This window comes from Sporisorium graminicola, chromosome SGRAM_13, assembly GCF_005498985.1.
Source record: "Sporisorium graminicola strain CBS 10092 chromosome SGRAM_13, whole genome shotgun sequence".
NCBI lineage: Eukaryota > Fungi > Basidiomycota > Ustilaginomycetes > Ustilaginales > Ustilaginaceae > Sporisorium > Sporisorium graminicola.
In genome coordinates this window covers 410,376-428,471 of record NC_043723.1, presented here as the reverse complement: position 1 = coordinate 428,471, position 18,096 = coordinate 410,376, and the positions used below count along the sequence as shown (strand labels likewise).

Here is an 18,096-nt window from a genome sequence, read left to right as displayed (position 1 = left end):
TTCTCGGACCTCTCTTTCCTTGCCTCTCTTCCTCCGTCGTCATCTCCACCTCTGCTATCAATACCGCTCCAAGACTTGCCTTGCCTCGCATCTCATGATACCCTAGATCTCTCCCAACAGCAAATACCATAAAAGTGTGGTAGGCAGCCTGCTGCGGTCACGGACGCCGTGCGTCTCCCCCTATCGACCATGAACGCCTTCCCACCAGAGCTGCTCCACCATCACTTTGCGTGTATGGTGGTAGCTGGACTCACACCGCCTGCCAAGCCATCAGCTCCTTCCACAACAGCTGCTGCAGCGGCCTCATCTACGACCTCTACTTCCTCTTCGTCAGCAGCAGCGCCAGCAGCGCCAGACCCGAACACCACTACCAGCGAGGCCAACGGTTCTCCGGATCACCCGACTTCGGTGTTTCCAGACCTCACCAAGTCTATTCACGAAATATTGGCCTCTCGAGCTCGTAATACACTCTGGGACCCATCACGCGGGCGGGCAGCCGTCTTCCACACCGTGTTTGCCGATCATTTTGTCCGTCTTCCCCCTCTCAAGACCAAACCCTCAGCTCGACATGTTCCGCCGATACCTTCCGTTACCACAGGATCTACCGCCAACCCCTCAGATGCGTCCACTGCTGCTTTCTCGGCTCTACCTCCACGATCCCCACTGTCGCCTTTGCACCCCAACTCTCCTCAGTTTCCAGATGGACTCATTGCGCCAGTATGGGTACGCAAACATCGCGAACTCGTCCCGTCCGTCTTCGTCTCGTTCTACTGCCTACCTACAGATTCCGATATAGACCAGCTGAGAACGGCTGACGAGGCGCTCATCAAAACCATCTCGGAACGCAGACGGACGCTCACCGAGCGCGGAATCAAGCTTACCGTCGTTCTTCTGACACAGCGAGAAACGCTCGACGATCCGCAGCTCGAAGCTAGGCTCAGCTTCGTCAGGAGAAACAGCGGTCTCGACTCCAGAGCGAGCTTGTTTGTGCTTACACCCGTGACCAAATCGGAGCTGGTCGAGTTCGTCACAAGTTTGCACAGTGCTCTGTTCGAGCCGGCCGCAGATTACTATCGCGAGCATGCCAGGCGGGTCAAGCGAAAACGTACGCGATATCCGCCACCTCCTTCGACACTTCATCCTCTGGCGACCGCACTTGGGACGCTCCCGTCTTCCCGTCCGGGAGGAAAGACGCTGGGCGTGGCTGATATCAGCTGGCTCAGCCGCGAAGGATGGATCGTGCGGAGTGAGTACAAGCTCGCCGTGTTCGCCGAACTGGCGGGAGATATGCACGAGGCAGCTTTGCGGTACAGAGAGGCGTACGATCTACTGTGCAACTCGCCCACGTGCCTGTTGGGCAGCACGCTCATGCTGCCGCCGCGCACGAAGCGGTGGGCAGAAGCCAAGGTGTTGGCCGACACGCTCAGCGTGCGCATTTGCAAGCTGCTGCTCTACGCCGATGATGGAGAGGGCGCCGCCGTGTTCTTCCGAAGACACTTGGCGAGGTTCACGGAGCTGAGTACGGGCTGGGGCATTGGCGCGATGACGTTCGAGTACTGGTCCTGGTTGGCGAAACAGTATCGCATGTTTGGCGAGCTGGTTGAACACGCAACACGCGCTGTGCCCGGTTCGCCGCTGCCGCCGTTCCAGCTTAGCGTGCATGCGCCACCGCTTCCGTCCAGGTTGATCCACCCGGATGCGCTGCCACGCCTTTCAGACGGAAGAGGCGGCGTTGTCGCTCCACCAGGAATGCTGCTCCCCAACTCGAACGCCGTCGCCGTCTCCACGTGCCCGTATACGGAGCTCCAATCTCCTGGGGCCTACTACTACCTCGCAGCTTTGTGTACGCTCGAACGACGAGAGCGCTTCCTGCGAGCTACATCGTCCCAACCCACCGCACAGGAAGACCAAGCAGACTCGACAAGTCCGTTGGCCCACGAACGCAAGGTCGACCATACCGCACACCTCACCGAATCGCTCACCAAAGCATACGATTCTTTCAAACGTAACCGTCTCCACCGCGCTGCGCTATTGGTTGCCGCACGCATCGCGACGGCGTACTACGATGGTGGACACCACGAAATGGCGCTCAAGTTTTTGGAGAGGATCTTGAAAAATTACACCAAGGATCAAGTATATCATGTGCGCGCGAGCCTGATCGAGACGGCACTTCAAGCGGCGATTGCGGTCAGGGATCAAACCAGTGCTGTCAAGATGCTCGTGGAGGTGCTTGATCCGTCGTTGCCAATCGAAGAGGCGAGGAGGAAGGAAATGGTGAATGCGGTCAAGACATTTTTGAGTCAGTCGGTGGACGATGTTGAAGTGCAGCAACGAGAAGAAGCAGAAGGGGAGGCTGAAGACAAGGAGAACAGCGGTGCAAGTACAGCAGTAGTAGTAGCAGGATTCTTGTCCGCGGACGTCGTCTTCCCAGCTGCAGAGGTCGAGTTCGGTGCCGAAGCTCCGTTCCAAGTCGTCATCCGTAACACTGCCGAGTCATTTGACTTGCGAGACGTGCTCACTGCGCAACGTGTTACTCTGCATCTCGAAAGCGGTGACGAAGCTTATCCGTCGGTGGTCGAGATACAGTCCAGCGGCAACGCTTCTTCGTCGACTCCGCTCATCGTGGACCTCGGTCAGATCGATCTGACCTCTGCACAGCCAAAGTCGGCATCGGCGGATCTGAGCACTGTGTTCGCGCCTACACCAAAACGAGCAGGTACGATCGCGTTCCAAGGCCGCTTCAAAGCGAATCGACAAGGGCTGATCCGGATCGTCGGGGTCACGCTGCACGCTGCTGCTAGCACGAGACTCGGCCTGCAGCTGGATATCGCTTTGCCCGACCAAGACACCACCGTTGTCGCAGCAGACACAGCCTCCAGCAGCGGCCTCAACCCCGTACAATGGCTGCTCCCCACGGGGCGCAGCCTCGACCTCACGCAACGCCTCCACCCATCCATCACCCTCGTCAAACCCAAACGCTTCAACGTCTCCCTCCACGTCGCCACCACCACACTCATCGCCTCACCCTGCGCGTTCTACCTCGACGAGTGCATCCCGCTCACGATCAGCGTCGAGAACCACGAGTCGCAGCCGCTGCATGCGTGGATCGACGCCATTCTGCAGCCGAGCTACGACGGCGCAAACGACACGCTGTCTTCCTCTGATGATGCCGCGTCTGGTGGAGAGGGAGGGACTAAGCAGTCGGTTGTGGGGTGGGAGTTGGAGACGGTGGAAGCGAGTGGGACGGTGGAGACGGTGGTGTGGTTGACGGCGAGGCAGGCGGCGGGGGTGAGGGTGGTGGATGTGTGTGTGCGTGTAGCTGCGGATGCAGAAGGACGAGGGGAGGGCGAGGATGTGGCAGCAAGTGCGAAGTTGGACGTCACGGTGGGGAAACTCTTCGAGTGTAAGACTTGGATCCAACCTCAGAGAGGTGAGGGGAAGAGGGGGCAGGCTTTACTGGACTTTGACGACGACGATGGACGTGAGGCGGCGGAGGAAGCAGAGCAGGTTGTGGGGTTGGACGTCACGATGGCAGGAGCAGATACGGTGCAAGTGACGCAGATCGAGCTGATGAGTGGAGAAGACGTCGTCTCGTCTCCGATCGACGATGACCAGCAAGCGTCCATGGGCGAGTGGTTCATGGAAGACCGCTTCTCCTTCTTCCGTCATGTCGCTTCCGATCCCACACACTGGCGCATCACCTGGACGCGTCCCACTTCCACGCGCGCCTCCGCATCGCTCATCCCCATCCCCACGCCTTCCCTTGCCCCCACCAGTACCACGAACCAACCCAATCTCACGCTTACCCTCGACCACCCGCTCCACGCCACACTCCACGCGCCCTTCGACGTCTCGCTCACGGTGCACAACCACCACACCACGCGCTCCTTCTCGCTCGTCCTCACCCTGGACAGCGACGAGCACTTCACCCTTGCCGGCTCGCGGCGGCTCAGCATCCCGCACCTGCTGCCGCGTCAGCAGCTCGACTTGGGCGCATTTGTGCGTCTGATCCCGCAGTGCGTCGGCTGCTTGCACGTGCCCGGCTTGGCGGTGCGGCTGGTGGACCCGCTGGACCCGGCCGCGACGCTGGCGGTGGTCGCGTCCGATGGTGGTGGTGGAGGAGGAGAATCGACGGAGGCCGAGGCGGAGGATGCGTGGGCGAAGTTGGTCCGCTTCAGGTATAAGGGTGAGGAGGGGTTGAGGAAGGTTGTTGTAAGCTTGTAGTAGGCGTGTTTAATACATTTTGGATAGTGATTCGAGTGAGAAGATACAGGGTGTTGGGAACGGGTTAGGAAGAGAATGGTTTGAACAGCGCGCGGAACGTCGGTCCGGGTCTGCGCTCACTGGCTTGTGCTTCGCTGCTTGTCCTGGTGGGCGGCATGAAATTTTTCCTCGGGGCAGTCTGCGTCGAGTGAGCTGCGGCGGAGGCCGTGTACGCGAGCGAGAGCGGGCGGGTGTGGGGTGCGAGGGCCAGACTGCCTGCGCGAGTGGTGGTGGCAGCGGGAGAGCGCAAGCTGAGTGTCAAGTCTTTCAGCGAGTTGGTGCGCTGTCGAGCCAGCGTGTCGTGCTTCCGTAGTGGAGCCGACGGGCTTCCGCGCGGGAAGCGCACCGCGGCAGCATCGAGGACGCGTGTCGACGCGCGAGTCGAATCCCCCGAACCGCGCCCCGAGCGCACTGGCACGTCGGCGGTGAGGCGACAGTGCGACGGCGACGGCTGCGAAGGCGACGTGGACCGACCAAAGTGCAGCGGCGCCCTCGTGTGCACGGTACCGCCAGCCGTATGCGGTCTCCTCTCCTGCCTCACCCCCGCCGCTGCCCACGTCCTCTCCCCGTTCGACGCCTCAAACGCGTTCCGCCTCGCCCCCTTCTCCTGCTCCTCCGTCTCCGTTGGCGCCTGCATTGGCAGTGATCCTGCGACGGGGCAGCGCAGCTTGGTCTCGCGGTACCACGTGACCATGACCATCGCCTCGGTCGCTTGTGCCGACACGCGCCGGATGCTGCACAGCAGCAGCTCGTCGAGCTTCGACTCGCTCCCCTCCATGTGCTGTGCCAACTGCTGCAGCAGCGGTGCGGCGAGCAAGCGGAACTGCAGGAGGTGCGTCTCGAACTCGTACGTCAGTGCACGTAGGTGTTCGTCGCGTAGAATCGAGGTGCGGCTGGCGGCGGCTGTGGCTTGAGCGGGTGTCGCTGGTGCAGCTGCTGCTGCTGGTGGGGTCGGGTGATCGCAGCGGATGCGCGGGGAAAAGGTGGCGCGACCTGCGGACGGACAGTGGGGGACCAGTGTCTCTTGCGACGCATTGGAGGAGCTCTCCGACCCCTGCTGTTCCTTGTGTATATTGAGCGTACTCATCGACCCTTGCGGAGTGTCCGGGAACCGCACGATGGCAGAGACGAGCGAGTCGGTGCTCTGTGACCATGCACTCCATCTCTGTGTGCCATATGCGGAACAAGAGTGTCCTGTGGCCGCGCGACTCTGCGGCGTGTGTGCCGTGGCCATGTTGTGAGTGTTGAAAGTGAGGGATGAGTCGCGCGCGTGATATCCAATCCGACGGCGAGCAGAGTCAAATGGGGCGGGGTCTTATACGTTCGCCCTTTGCCCTTGCTTACCGCGCAGACCAGTCGAGTTAGCCTCCAGAACGGTAATCAGCTCGACAGGTTGACAGCTCGTTTAGCTCGCAGCAGCAGCAGCCGTTGAGCTTCCCCCTCCCAGTCAGCGAGCGGGAACGCACGGAGATCTCACACGCTCTCTTGGAGAAGACAACAACTTGGTGCGCGCGCACATGCTGGTAGCAACTAGGTTTTGCCTCGATCGAGCGCTCGAACTCACAGTACAGTACATCCGCCGCTGCTGCGCCGCCAGATCAAGTACGGTGCAGCCACGGTGTGACAGGCGAGGAGAAAAGCATTTCCCTCGCTGGCTTCATCCGAGAATTTTAAGGTTATCGTCGCGGGAAGCGAAGCGTAAACAGTGCGTGCGCATCGGCGAGCAAAGGCTAGGTTGGCGACCATCACTCTCAGACTTTGGCCAGGAGCAGCGAGTCTCGTTCATCTCTCAAGTCGCCCAAAATGGTGGCGTGAGAGAAGCTTGATCAGCACGACAGAGAGCGCAGCAGCACGACCGAAACGTCTCCGCTCCAACCCACCTCATCCATGACACACGTTGAGCACGTACCGAACCGGCTGTGAGTCTACCCGAACTACTGCTCCTGGCTTTGCCGAAGAGCAGCACGATGAGTGAGGGTGGTGGCAGAGGAATACAGCCCACCGTGCACGCCTCGGCCTTCATCCGTCGTGCCATACGAGCAATTATGACAGTGTATGACGGTGCTCGACGTGGTCTCAAGTCCGACACACTCCCTCTCTTCATGAGTGAAAACTCAACGCAGGACTTGTTGCCTCACACACGCTGAGCGCTTCTTGTTCGCTTCATGTTCCCGACAGCTGTGAAAATTCTCGAGGCGCTGCCTGGTGCGTGACTATGCCTCCGCTCCCTGCGACTAATCGACCACCTGCGCCATCCTAGAGTACAACAGACGTGTAGTGTCACGCCAGAGACAAATCAAGTGCGAATACCCGGTCAGCGCCGTACTCTTCCGTAAATGGGTAGGAAAATGGAAGACTTACAGGGCAGCCAATGCAGCTTGACGTCGTTGGCGCTTGCGCTGCTGCTTGTGGGTGCTACTGGATGAAGACTTGGTAGAAGCGGATGATGCTGGTGGTGCTGCGCGTGGTGCTGGCGCTACTGCTGTCGATGGCGATGCTCTTGCTGGTGCTGATGCCGGTACGCTCGTTTCCGAAGCTTGCTCTTGTTCTACTGCTGCTTCATTGGCCTCAGCTGCTTCATCTAGCGCAGAGACCCTCGGATCGACACGTGGCAGTTCGACGGCATACTCTAGACCCTTCCCACGCGACGATGCCGGCGCTGGTGATTCCACAGCCTCCTCCGTCCGCTGCGGATCCGATGGCGTGCGGTCAGCGCTTGTCAGAAGCTCGCGTGACTGCGTGGCGCGCTTGCGTTTCTGTCTAGATTCCCGTTCGTAGTCCGACAAGCCGGATTCGTATGGGTCCAGGTCAGATTGTGTCTGGGATTGGGTTTGCGATTGAGACGCCGTGGCTTGTTGCAGCGTCGATGAAGCCGGCGCTGCTTCTTGCGGCGGTGCAGTCTGCCTAGGTGCTACTGGTGGAGTAGGATCTGCAGCTGCTGTCGGTGCGGAGGGTACAAGCCCCCACGCTTTGGCGACGTCAATATCGTCCACGTCGATCTGTGCGTCTAGGTCAAAGTCGGTCCATAACGCTGCTGCTGAGGCTGTTGCATTCGAGTCGCTGCACTGTGCAGGTGTAGGGGAGGCAGTGGAGAGTGGGAAAGTTCCGCCTTGCGTCACTTTGCTGGTTTCCTGCGGTGGCCGTGGAGCGTGAGTGTTTTGTGTCTGGGAGGAGGAGAGGATCGTTTTTCGCTGTGCAGGTGTTGGCAGTTTTACCGCCGACGATGATGATGCATCGATCGTTGCGCTAGCATGTGGGCGCTGCTTCTGCTGCTCCCTCGCCCGTCTGACCAAGCTCTTGTACCGTATCCACTTCTTCATCCACCTGAGCATCACACTGAACCTCTGCGCCTCGCCCTCCGGCACGCCATTCTGGCTGGTGACCAGCTTCACGCCGCCAAACCACACGGGCTCGTTGACACTGCTGACCACCTCCCACCCTTTGACGTCGAGCATCAACGCATACTGACCCGCTCGGTACGGTGCGCCGCCTTCACCTTGCACCTGAACGCGCGCCACACCGACCCGGAAGTTGGTCAGCGTCACCAGAGCGCCTTTGAGCGAGGTGAACGTCAGCGCGTAGTCCGTGTGGAAGCGATGCACCTGGTCGCGAGCGAAACGGGCGGCGATGCAGTGCGTCCGATCGCCGACGAGCGCCCAGACGTCGGTGTTGCTCGAGTTAGGCGCAGAGGCGGGGCGAAACGTGAGAAAGCGCAGCAGCTGCACCCGGTTGCCTGCAAGGTAAGGCATGTCGAGCAGGTCGAAGTTGCCTTCCAGTCCGCTAGTGGCTTGCGTCGCACAATGGGCGAAGAGCCAGCTTTTGACGCTTTCGCTCATGGTTGGCAGTCCAGATGCAGAGCTGGTTGCGGCACCATCCCAGGCGGTGACAAGGTGAGAGAGGCTGGCCCTGTGATCGAGTGTTTTGCCACTGTTGCTGATGTTGATGATCAATCATGAAGATGATGATCAAGATACGAGAGACCAACAACCCTTGTCGAGGTGAAACTGTCACACCCACAGCCGAAAGCGCGCGTCACGGTCCTAAAAAGCACTGGGCTCTTTACGCTTTTCCCCCGACGCGATGCTTCAAGGGTCCACTTTGATTAACTTTAATTGAGAGTCGCCGAGCAAAAAGAGAAAGCGCCCTGTGGGGGTCGAACCCACGACCTCGTCTTAATGTTACAATGCATCCTACACGATCGAAAGCGTATGTATGGTAGGAGAGACACGCGCTACCACTACGCCAAGAGCGCTCAACGATATCTCACTGAAATGCATTTATGCTATATGAAGCAGATTTGGTATCTTGCTGTTTTCTGCGATGTTTGCGTGCTCGTTGCTCGTTCCGAATCGACGTTATAGAAGACTTTGGCCGTGAACGGCCCACGCTCTGTGCACAGGTGCATATGTGCATATGGGATTGAAGGGGGTTGTCATACATCGCATCACGCAGATGAATCTTGACTTGATTGGTGCGGTGCATTGACACGTGGTCCCGCGTCGGACGGTGGTGGTGGCGGTGGCGGTGGTGGGAGGTCGTTCCAGCCTCTTGTCGCATCCTGCACCGTTGCTGCCGCTGGCCCAAGCCGGCTCTGAAGTTCCTCGCCTGGCTGGCCCAGCCCTGTCACAGAATATGCATTCACTGTAGAGCTGCCCGCTGTCCTCCTCCTAAGCAAACTAGCAATCCTCGACGCGCCCAACCCACCCACCGTTCCACGGGACCTGTTCAAATTGGCCACCGCAGCATTATGCTCCGCCAATCTGGCCTCCCTCACCTGCAGCGTTCTGCGCACCGGCGGTTCGGCGCGCCACGATCTCTGGGGCAACCGTGTGGATCCGATCCATGGCCTCGACAGCAGCGCCAAGATGCGGTAGAGCCGGAGTGGGATACGCCACTCTTTCAGGCCGCACAGCAGAGGCGTGTTGGAGCGGTAGAGTGCGGATGCGAGAATGCCGAGCGATGATACGAATAGTGACGACGTAAGTTGTGCTATGGCGAGCAGGGCGGCGAGAGAGTATGTCTGGATGTGCTGGTCCGTGAACACGAAGGGGCCGACTTGGAAGGACCAGAGGTAGGGGATGATGCAGTGATACTGCCACAGGATGGCCCAAAGCGGGCCCCAGGGTCCGGCAGGTGTGCGACCTTGCACCAGCCAGAATGGGCTCTCGTCAGGATTTTTGCCCTCTTTCTCTCCAGCAAGAGTTGTCGACAGCAGCAAAGATCCCAACCCGAGCGACACCACCTGCACAGCCGTGTAGACCGCAGTCACAATCGTCAAGAAGCTGGCAAATTTAAACGTCCCGAACGTCCTCTCCACTTTGACTCCTGCATTGTACAGCAGTAGCAGCGCCAACAGCAGCTCGGACGAGTTCGTGAATGCAAAGTGCTGCGTTACCAGTCGATACCACTGATGGTGGGTGTAGATGTGTGGATCGAGTTGCAGGTGCACGAACGGCTTGAGTTGGAAGAGTGAGATGAGGACAGAGCTTATGGAGACGACGATGACGATGCCCTTGGTGATGGGTGCGTGGGCGAATCCTGCCACCATGTCCGCATGCTCGAGACGAGGAGAGGGCTACGTTGAGGGTCCATTGGGTGTGGTAGAGTATTAAGAAGAAAGCCGAGAAGAAGGAAGCGCTTGGACCATCTCGAAATTTCACGGAAAGCACCGGAATTCGGGAAGTGTCCACATCATATCATGTGGAGTCGTTTACTCCGCTCTCATTCTGTCCTCCTTATCATCATCATCATCTCTCATACCAGCACACTCCGTTCCTCGTCTCTTCCCATCTCTTCCTCGTTGTCCACCATCATGCGTCGAGGCCCAGGTCTAGCAGCACTCGACCGCAACATCCATTCCAATACTGCCTACAATACCCTCGGCAATGACCTGACCGCATCGCAACTCTACGAACTGCGGCAGCAACTCGATCTCTTCAGCACCTCGCTCCGCCAATTCTCCAGCCAACACCGCAACGAGATCCGCAAGAATGCCGAGTTCCGCCACGCTTTCCAGAAAATGTGCTACAGCATCGGCGTCGATCCTCTCTCGTCGTCAACGCGCAGTTCGGGTGGTCTCGCTGGGCTTTGGAGCGACATGCTCGGGTTGGGCGACTGGCAGTACGAGCTGGGCGTGCAGATCATCGACGTGTGTGTTAGCACGAGGAATAGCAATGGCGGTGTTATTGCCATGGACGATCTCATTCGTAGAGTGACACGGTTGAGGACTGGGGGAGCGAGCTCAAGACCAGCGACAGCAGCCAGCGGTAAAGGCAAAGAAGCAGCACCAGAAATCACAGAAGAAGACATCATTAGAAGCATCAAGATGCTCGCACCGCTGGGATGCGGGTATGAGGTCTTTTCGTTGGGCACTGGCGATCAGAAGATGGTTCGGAGCGTGCCCAGGGAATTGGACACCGATACAATGGTCGTCCTCGGCATGCTCCTATCATCTTCGTCTGCCGCAGTGGATGGTGGAGAGCTTGCCTTTTTGACAGAAGACGCCCTGGTGGCGGGGCAAAAGGCACGCGGGTGGACGCGGGACCGTGCAAGAGCCGTGCTGGAAAACATGTCGCTCAGAGAAGGCATGCTATGGATCGACGAACAGGCTTTTCCGCCACGATACTACTCGCTGGCCACATTGGCGGCGAGTTGATGGGCGAGTCGGCGTCAACAGACAATTGTATACCCTTCAACTTCTAGTGTTGAGCTGCGATTCATCCGAGCCTGAACGATGTGAGAGCGCCAGCAGCTGAGCGCTATACAGTTGCTTTACCGAAACACGTTGAGCGTGACACTCACCACCACACACAAGCGAACCCTGAGTTGCAGTCCGGACAACACGAGAGAATGCACTGCTAGTCACCGGTGAAATTTCGCTCGCTTCGTTCCACCGGCAATATCGGAACGCTTTCAGCCCCGCAGAATGAATCTCACTTCTTATCCTCGTGGGGTTCGCATGGAAAGCCGAGCGGATCTTCGAACCGAACACAAAGCCCGTCCATCTGACAAACTCAACCTCATGCGACTTTCGTATTTGGGCATCACAGCGTGCATGCTGTCTCTGTATATGCGAGCTAGGCTCGCTTGCTTTGTCGCAGTTCCGTGCGCTGGTCCTCTGCTAATTCTGATATGCTTAGCCGAGGACGAATGCGGGGGGAAAGACTAGACACAGGGAAGCGAGTGTTTGCAAGCCGGTGACCCTCGGCGGGGTGCACAAGATGCTTTTGCTCTTGGGGCCGATATGCTTTCCTCCGGTCGTCGACTAGCCGTTCGTGAAGAGGTATAAGTAGATCAGTTGGATCAAGTGCCGCTCATTCGTCTGTTCTCCCTCGAACGAAGGCCTTCAAAGTCGCACCGAAAATGCGGTCCAAAATCAGCTTTGTACCTGCGTTGGCGGCGCTGCTGGCGTTGTCGTATCATCCATGCACCGCTCTCCCCTCCCAGGCCGACATCGCTTCCTCACTCCTTCCTCGCTCTCCCGCCGCCACGGGGATCAACTCGAACACCACAGCCGACTGCACCAATTGCACCAACCTCGGCAATTTTGTCGATCCTCTTCCCACCTCACCCTCCGACCCTATCGTCCACGTCCTGAACGGTTCCTACGCCGGGCTCACCCTCGCCCCCATCAACGCCTCATCCACGCTCTCCAACTTCGGCACCGCTCACGCGCAGCACGCGTTCCTGGGCATACCGTACGCCGCACAACCCGTGGGCGATCTGCGCTTCCGCCGCCCGAAGCCGCTGAGCTCGAGCTGGAGCGACGTGCGCCCCGCAAAGCGCTACTCGGAGCACTGTTTCGGAGTCGGGGCGGACAATGACTACGCGCCGCCTTACGTCACTTACAAGCTGGGTGAGCGGTGTTTGACGTTAAATGTGGTTCGACCTGCCAATGTGTCCGAGGGTGCAAAGCTGCCCGTGTGGGTGTGGATCCACGGTGGCGGGTTCAGCTATGGCGGCTCGGGCGACCGACGCTACAACGGCAGCTTCATCGTCGACAAAGCCCTCGAGCTCGGTCAGCCGCTGGTGTTCGTCAGCTTAAACTACCGCACAAACGTGCTCGGATTTCCCGTGGGTGACGAAGCGAAGCAGGCGCGCGTGCAGAACCTGGGCCTGTACGACCAGCGCCTCGCTCTGCACTGGATCCGCGAAAACATCGACGCGTTCGGAGGCGACCGGGACAAGGTATCGATCCTCGGCGAGTCGGCCGGTGGCGCAAGCATGCTGCTCCACCTTGCCGCGTTCGGGGGCCGAGACGATCATCTCTTCAGGTCTGTAGCCGTGCAAAGTGGGTACTGGGCCACGCAGCTCGAGACGGCCAACAACACGAAGCGGTGGAACCAGCTGTGGGGCTCGCTTGCTGAGTATGCTAACTGCAGTAGTGGGGGCGGAACGGGCACGCTCGATTGCCTGCGCAGTGTGCCGCTGGAAACGATCAAGCAGTGGAGCGTGCAGAACAACCAGAGCGTCAGCAAGTTCAACCCGGTCGTAGACAGCGATCTGGTACAAGAGGATCTGCAGCAATCGTTTTTGAAGGGCAACTTTGTGACAGGGACGACTGTGCTGCTGAACAACAACCTGGACGAAGGCATCTCGTTTGGAGTACGCGGTGTCAACAATACGCAGGATATCGTGGCGGCCTTGGAAGCGTCGCAGGCGTTACCGGACGGGTGGTCGAGTGGCGACTCGCGTGCGGATCTAGCCGCCATCTACGCAGACAACGAAGACATTTACCCGCCCTTCCAAGCGGGTCCTGGCTTGCTACCGCCGATGAATGGGGTGTTGGGCATGAACGATCGACGGTCGTGCGCGATCTTTGGTGATCTGCGCTTCGTGGGGCCCAGAAGACAGGCTGCCGAGCTGTTGGCCTGTCGCAGTTCGCAACCGGTGTACGTATCGCGGTTCGACCAGCTAACGTACAAGTCGACTATGGCGAACGGTGCGCAGCATTTCCAGGAGGTCAGCTCGGTTTTTCGGAACCCGCTCGATACGCAGAATGCCCTGGGACCGTTGACAAAGGACAAGCAGCTGGCAGAGGAGATGTCGAGCTACTGGATCAGCTTTGTTGCCAGTGGTGATCCGAACAAGGCGAATGAGCAAGGGAGGATGGGGGATCAGCTGCTACACTGGCCGAGGTATCAGCCGGACGAAGGGAGGCAGAGTGTAGTGTGGAGACGGGATGGGCTCGGGCGGAAGAGTGGCATTGTGAAGGACGATTATCGACAGGAGGGCATTGAGCTGTTGATGGCGCTAAGGAGTGGGGATTATGATCACGGACAGTTCCAAGCCGCATCATCGTCGAACAAGCGGGATGAGTTGTAGCTGCTGCGCCAACAGGAGTGACCGCAGATGGCAGCTCCGAGAGCATGCTGATGTCTGGTGACAACGAGCTCAGGGCGGCGCTTTGTGCGTTGAACGCCAATCAAACAAAGTCGAAAAAGTGCCTATCGCTCTCCCGTCTACCGTCTCCCTTTTGGCTGGCTGAGACTAGGAGCACACCGAGACAGGAGCCGCTGCCGCCGCGGCCCTTTGACGTGGAGAGCGCGCGTGTAAAGCTCCTAAAATTGTTGGCGAGTGGCCCCTCTTTGGTGCGTTGTGGAGTCGCTCTTCTTTATTTTCCGCACAAGCTGCAATCGTGCAGGTAGTCAGTGTCACACAGCACAGCAGCAGGTTTTGACAGCAGACAGCGCTCCAACCGCGCGCTATCTTTTTCCACTCAGGACGGCAGCGGCGAGAGCAAAGGGCAGGCAAGTGTCAGGCGAGCAGTCGGAACAGAGAGAGACCCTGCTTCACCTTTGACTTCTTGGTCCCATTTTCTGGTTTTTTTGGCAGCTGACGCGGCGGAGTTGCGGCTGAGTGTCTTACGATAAAGCATCGCTCTCTTTTCTCCCGCTCCTCCATCTTCATCATCGTTATTATCGTCGTCGTCTACTTGGTTTGACGACAAGCTTACAACTTCTGTTCTTTTTGACTGGGCTCAAGGTTCAGCTCTGTATAGCTCCTTCGACTGTCCGGCTGAGGCAAGCAGTGACAAGCACTTCTCACTGGCATTCTTGTTCCCTAGTCGACGTCCAAACACACTCGGTTCATCGCAAACTTCGACAACTTCGCCGGCCACCTTCGCTTCTTCCTCTATCCATCCTGTATTGCCCTGGATTCACGAACCACTCACCGCAAACAATTAATTGCCGCTGACCATCCGCTGCCACCAACACACACCTCTGCACTCACAATGGCGCTCCTCCTACTCCACCTGCCCACGCTGGCGCTTAACGCAACTGCCACGCTCGTCTACCCGCTCTACGCCTCGTACAAAGCGGTCACCTCCTCCTCCACCTCGCTCGCCGACATGGAGGTATGGCTGATCTACTGGTCCGTCTTTGCGTGCTGGACGCTGCTCGAGTCCGTGTTTGGGTTCCTCTGGTCATGGGTACCCTTTTACTACGAGCTGCGACTGCTGTTCAACGTCTGGCTGGTAGCGCCGCAAACGCGAGGTGCGACGTACATATACACCAACCATCTGCATCCGTTCTTGCAGACCAACCAGGAGCAGATCGATGTGTGGATCGAAGATGCCAAGCGCGCGGTGCGCGCCAAGGTGGATGCGAGCTTGGGCGGGTTGTGGAGTGCGTCGCTCGGTGGGTCTGCTACAGAGAATGCGGCTCCGGCGGTGCCAGTGTCAGGGAAGGATGCTCGACACAGACCGCCTGCGGGCAACGCTCCGGCGCCGCCGACGCAGCACAACCCGGCGCAAGCTCCCCTCTCGATGTTTGGCAACCTCGTCAAGACTTATGCTCCCGTAGCCATCGCTTCCGCGCGCAACTTCCTGGAGACCAAAGCTCCCGCGCCCAACGTCGCCGCTTACTCTATCCCTGCAACCGGCGGCTCGCGCGAGGACGCAATGCACAGGCGTCGACAGCTCGAGTCGCAGCTCGCCGCGTTGGATGCCAGTGGCGTGCCGTCGAGCAGCAGCAGCAGTTCAAATTCGAGCGGCGAGGACGACGCGCACGTGCCCGTCACGGTCATGGCCAACCCTGGGCCGAGGGCGAGGAGGGCGAGTGGCGCGGGCACGTTGAGGAACCGGGTTGTCTCGGGCAAGTCGACAGTCAAGGCGGGCGCAGCGATGGGCGAGAGCTACGATTTGCTGGACCAGAACGACCTGGCGCCGCTGCAGGGCAGTCCGGCCAGGGACGGCAAGAGGAATTGGATGCCGTGGAGTCCTAAGGAGCTGTAGGTCTCCCTGTCGCGCACGAGGTGTATTGTGTTTTCAGTATCGCTCTAGTTCAATGTGGATTTCACGCTTCATGCCACACACTTCTTTACAGCTTGCACGCGACATCGGAAACTGAGGTGCATTGATAGCGGTGGCCAGGCAGCGACGAGCTCTCGCAATGTACAGCCCCATCCATCTCTTTAGTCATCTCGCGAGCGAAGCGTCCGCGCCTCGTTTGCGTAACGGCGGCCCAGTGTCGACCGACGAAAACTGAGTGCTCGTCGACTGTGGCCGAAACAAGCAAGCGCAGTGGATGCGGCGAACAAGACGCTCACTTACCGTGGGTGTTCCCATGTTCCACTCGCAGGGTGGGGCCGAGCGGTACAGACGTGTGCGTGCTATCGGGTACTGTCTCCTGTTCCTCAGATGCCATCACAAGCAGACACACCGGGGCAACCAAAAGATCAGTGTGAGAAAGGAGAGACTGAGAGGGAGTCTGTCTCGATAGTATTTTTGGGTGTGTGTGAGTGTGCGATGGCGCAAGGCATAATACACGGGATGAATGATAGGATGTGTGGGTGGGGGTTGGGGGAATGCAATAGAGAGAGAGAGAAGAGGGAATCGACAGAAAGCATCACCAAGAAACCGAGAACAAACAAGCAGACTACACCGAGGCAGCGCTTGTTTAACGGTAACGGCGGAGCTGGAGCGTGTCGCGCTTGCGGATAGTAGAGTTCTTTCCACCGCCCTGGGTCTTGTTGAAGCGGTGGCCCTTGCCCTGGCCTCTGCTCTTCTTGCCCGTAGCCGTAAGGCCACGGCACTCGCGGCGCTTGTGCACAGCCCTGGCGATCCAGTTGATGCGCGGGTCGCGGCGGATGGCCTTGTGCTGCGGGTCAACGGCGATGACCTCGAAGTACTTGTAGACACCGTCCTGGTTGATCCAGTACGAGTTGAGGATGCGCAGGTTGCTGCACTTGCGGCCGACACGCTCCTCGGCGGTGGAACGCAGCGAACGCTGGTACTTGAGGTGGTTGACACCCTGGTTGACGGGCTTGCCGTAGGTGGCACCCTTGGGGACGGGCTTCTTGCGGTTACCGCGGCGAACACGGATGCGGTAGATAACGTAGCCCTGCTTGGCCTTGTAGCCGAGGCGGTGCGCCTTGTCCAGGCGAGAAGGGCGCGAAGCTCGGTGGATCACGTTGAGCTGGCGGTACTCCCAGCAGCTGTTGTAGAGAGGAAACGTCAAGTTGGAGTATACACAAAAGTCAGTCTGATGTTCGTGGTGGTGGTGGTGGAAGCTGCTGTCGCTGAGACCGCTCTTGCTGCCATCACGTCCATCGCCTTCTTCGACAACATCACGTCTCGCAACTTTGGAAGAGTAGCGTATCAAGATGACGGATCGATCGATTGACGACAACGTTGACTTGAACAGCAGGAGCAGCATCATGGTATAACAACCAACAGCTGACACTTGTCTGTCTAGAGCCAAGTCGCGTTTCGAGTCTGGACCACTGGCAGCAGCGTCGCAATGGGGCAAGATCGAGGTGATGGCTGGAGCCAGAGGCAGTCACGAATTTAAGCAAGCAAGCTGCAGAACAGCTCAAGCGCCATGTACCCGTGTTTCTGCCTCAGAACACCGTGACATGCTCGACCCATCACCAGGGCTGACACAACAACGACATTTGGCCATGCTCGACCAGTCTGGAACCAGCGCCCTTTTTGACAATGCTACTCTTCCGATCGTACACAAGGCCGGCGTTGGTCGGAAGAGGCCGATGGAGTGACAGCGACAAAGAGCTGTGCTGGAGATAGGATACTAACCGAACTCGGAGAAGGAAACGGAGAACATCGCTCTGCTTCTTCTTGTAGAGCTCCTCGACGTATTTGTAGGCACCCATCTGTGTGTATGGCGGAAAAGGTTGGAGAGAAAGACAAAAAAGTTAGCACGAGCTTTCAAGCAATCGTGTATGGGACTCGAAAGGTCGACGCCTCGCAACCGTGACCATCCCTGAGCGGTTCGGATGTGTGATGCTACTACAACTCGGAGAAAGGTCTTGTTGGACGAGGGTACTAAACGTCCCCCAGCTTAAACGTAGCCAGCTGGAATGGTGCTGATGATGATGCTGATGCTCATGTCGCGAGGTGCCGGTGCGTTTCCGATGCTATGCAAGTGTTCAGGATGACCTTTGCCCTCCTTTGATGGTCATACGTATGCGTCTATGCTTGCTGCTGCGTTTGGTCCTTGCTTTTGCTGGCTGGTGATACTAGAGTTCGATGTTTGTACGATGTATGTGGTGTGCGGCTGTGTCGGAGTGGTGCTGGCTACGTTTGGCTGGTTGATATGGATGGCTGCTGCTGGTCCTTACCTTGAATGATTCTTGATGACGAAGGTCGTAGGGTGTCGAGAAGGTAGAGTGCAGGCGACGACGACGAGCAGATCACACACGCTCTCTGGCGAGCCAAAGTCGTCAAATCAAACTCTCAACGCCGCTCACCGCTCTCGCTGCTAACACTTGTAGTTGGAATTTCCTCTGCTTCACACTCGCGGGCTTCGACTGCAGCACTGGCTGCAGCCGTGTCCAGAGGCAGCCGACAACGAGCGAGTGACCTCTAGACGG

At 58.5% G+C, this 18,096-nt stretch overlaps 8 protein-coding genes across 8 annotated transcripts; 4 read left to right on the top strand and 4 right to left on the bottom strand.

The window, feature by feature from the left end:
- Nucleotides 1-189: 189 nt before the first annotated feature.
- EX895_002207 (uncharacterized protein) lies at nt 190-4,224 on the top strand (the record flags this gene model as incomplete). The annotated part of the gene is made up of 1 exon (XM_029882806.1): nt 190-4,224. One exon carries the CDS (start codon nt 190-192, stop codon nt 4,222-4,224), a length of 4,035 nt encoding a protein of 1,344 aa, XP_029740951.1.
- Nucleotides 4,225-4,288: 64 nt separating this feature from the next.
- On the bottom strand, nt 4,289-5,497 carry EX895_002206 (uncharacterized protein; the record flags this gene model as incomplete). The annotated part of the gene is made up of 1 exon (XM_029882805.1): nt 4,289-5,497. The coding sequence occupies one exon, from the start codon at nt 5,495-5,497 to the stop codon at nt 4,289-4,291; it is 1,209 nt and encodes a 402-aa protein (XP_029740950.1).
- A 1,000-nt stretch (nt 5,498-6,497) lies between these two features.
- EX895_002205 (uncharacterized protein) lies at nt 6,498-8,099 on the bottom strand (the record flags this gene model as incomplete). Its single annotated transcript, XM_029882804.1, has 2 exons — nt 6,498-6,519; nt 6,625-8,099. 2 exons carry the CDS (start codon nt 8,097-8,099, stop codon nt 6,498-6,500), a joined length of 1,497 nt encoding a protein of 498 aa, XP_029740949.1.
- A 608-nt stretch (nt 8,100-8,707) lies between these two features.
- EX895_002204 (uncharacterized protein) lies at nt 8,708-9,811 on the bottom strand (the record flags this gene model as incomplete). Its single annotated transcript, XM_029882803.1, has 1 exon — nt 8,708-9,811. The coding sequence occupies one exon, from the start codon at nt 9,809-9,811 to the stop codon at nt 8,708-8,710; it is 1,104 nt and encodes a 367-aa protein (XP_029740948.1).
- Nucleotides 9,812-10,075: 264 nt separating this feature from the next.
- EX895_002203 (uncharacterized protein) lies at nt 10,076-10,918 on the top strand (the record flags this gene model as incomplete). The annotated part of the gene is made up of 1 exon (XM_029882802.1): nt 10,076-10,918. The coding sequence occupies one exon, from the start codon at nt 10,076-10,078 to the stop codon at nt 10,916-10,918; it is 843 nt and encodes a 280-aa protein (XP_029740947.1).
- A 707-nt stretch (nt 10,919-11,625) lies between these two features.
- On the top strand, nt 11,626-13,587 carry EX895_002202 (uncharacterized protein; the record flags this gene model as incomplete). Its single annotated transcript, XM_029882801.1, has 1 exon — nt 11,626-13,587. One exon carries the CDS (start codon nt 11,626-11,628, stop codon nt 13,585-13,587), a length of 1,962 nt encoding a protein of 653 aa, XP_029740946.1.
- A 910-nt stretch (nt 13,588-14,497) lies between these two features.
- EX895_002201 (uncharacterized protein) lies at nt 14,498-15,499 on the top strand (the record flags this gene model as incomplete). The annotated part of the gene is made up of 1 exon (XM_029882800.1): nt 14,498-15,499. One exon carries the CDS (start codon nt 14,498-14,500, stop codon nt 15,497-15,499), a length of 1,002 nt encoding a protein of 333 aa, XP_029740945.1.
- Nucleotides 15,500-16,163: 664 nt separating this feature from the next.
- On the bottom strand, nt 16,164-17,376 carry EX895_002200 (uncharacterized protein; the record flags this gene model as incomplete). Its single annotated transcript, XM_029882799.1, has 2 exons — nt 16,164-16,701; nt 17,300-17,376. The coding sequence occupies 2 exons, from the start codon at nt 17,374-17,376 to the stop codon at nt 16,164-16,166; spliced, it is 615 nt and encodes a 204-aa protein (XP_029740944.1).
- Nucleotides 17,377-18,096: the final 720 nt, after the last annotated feature.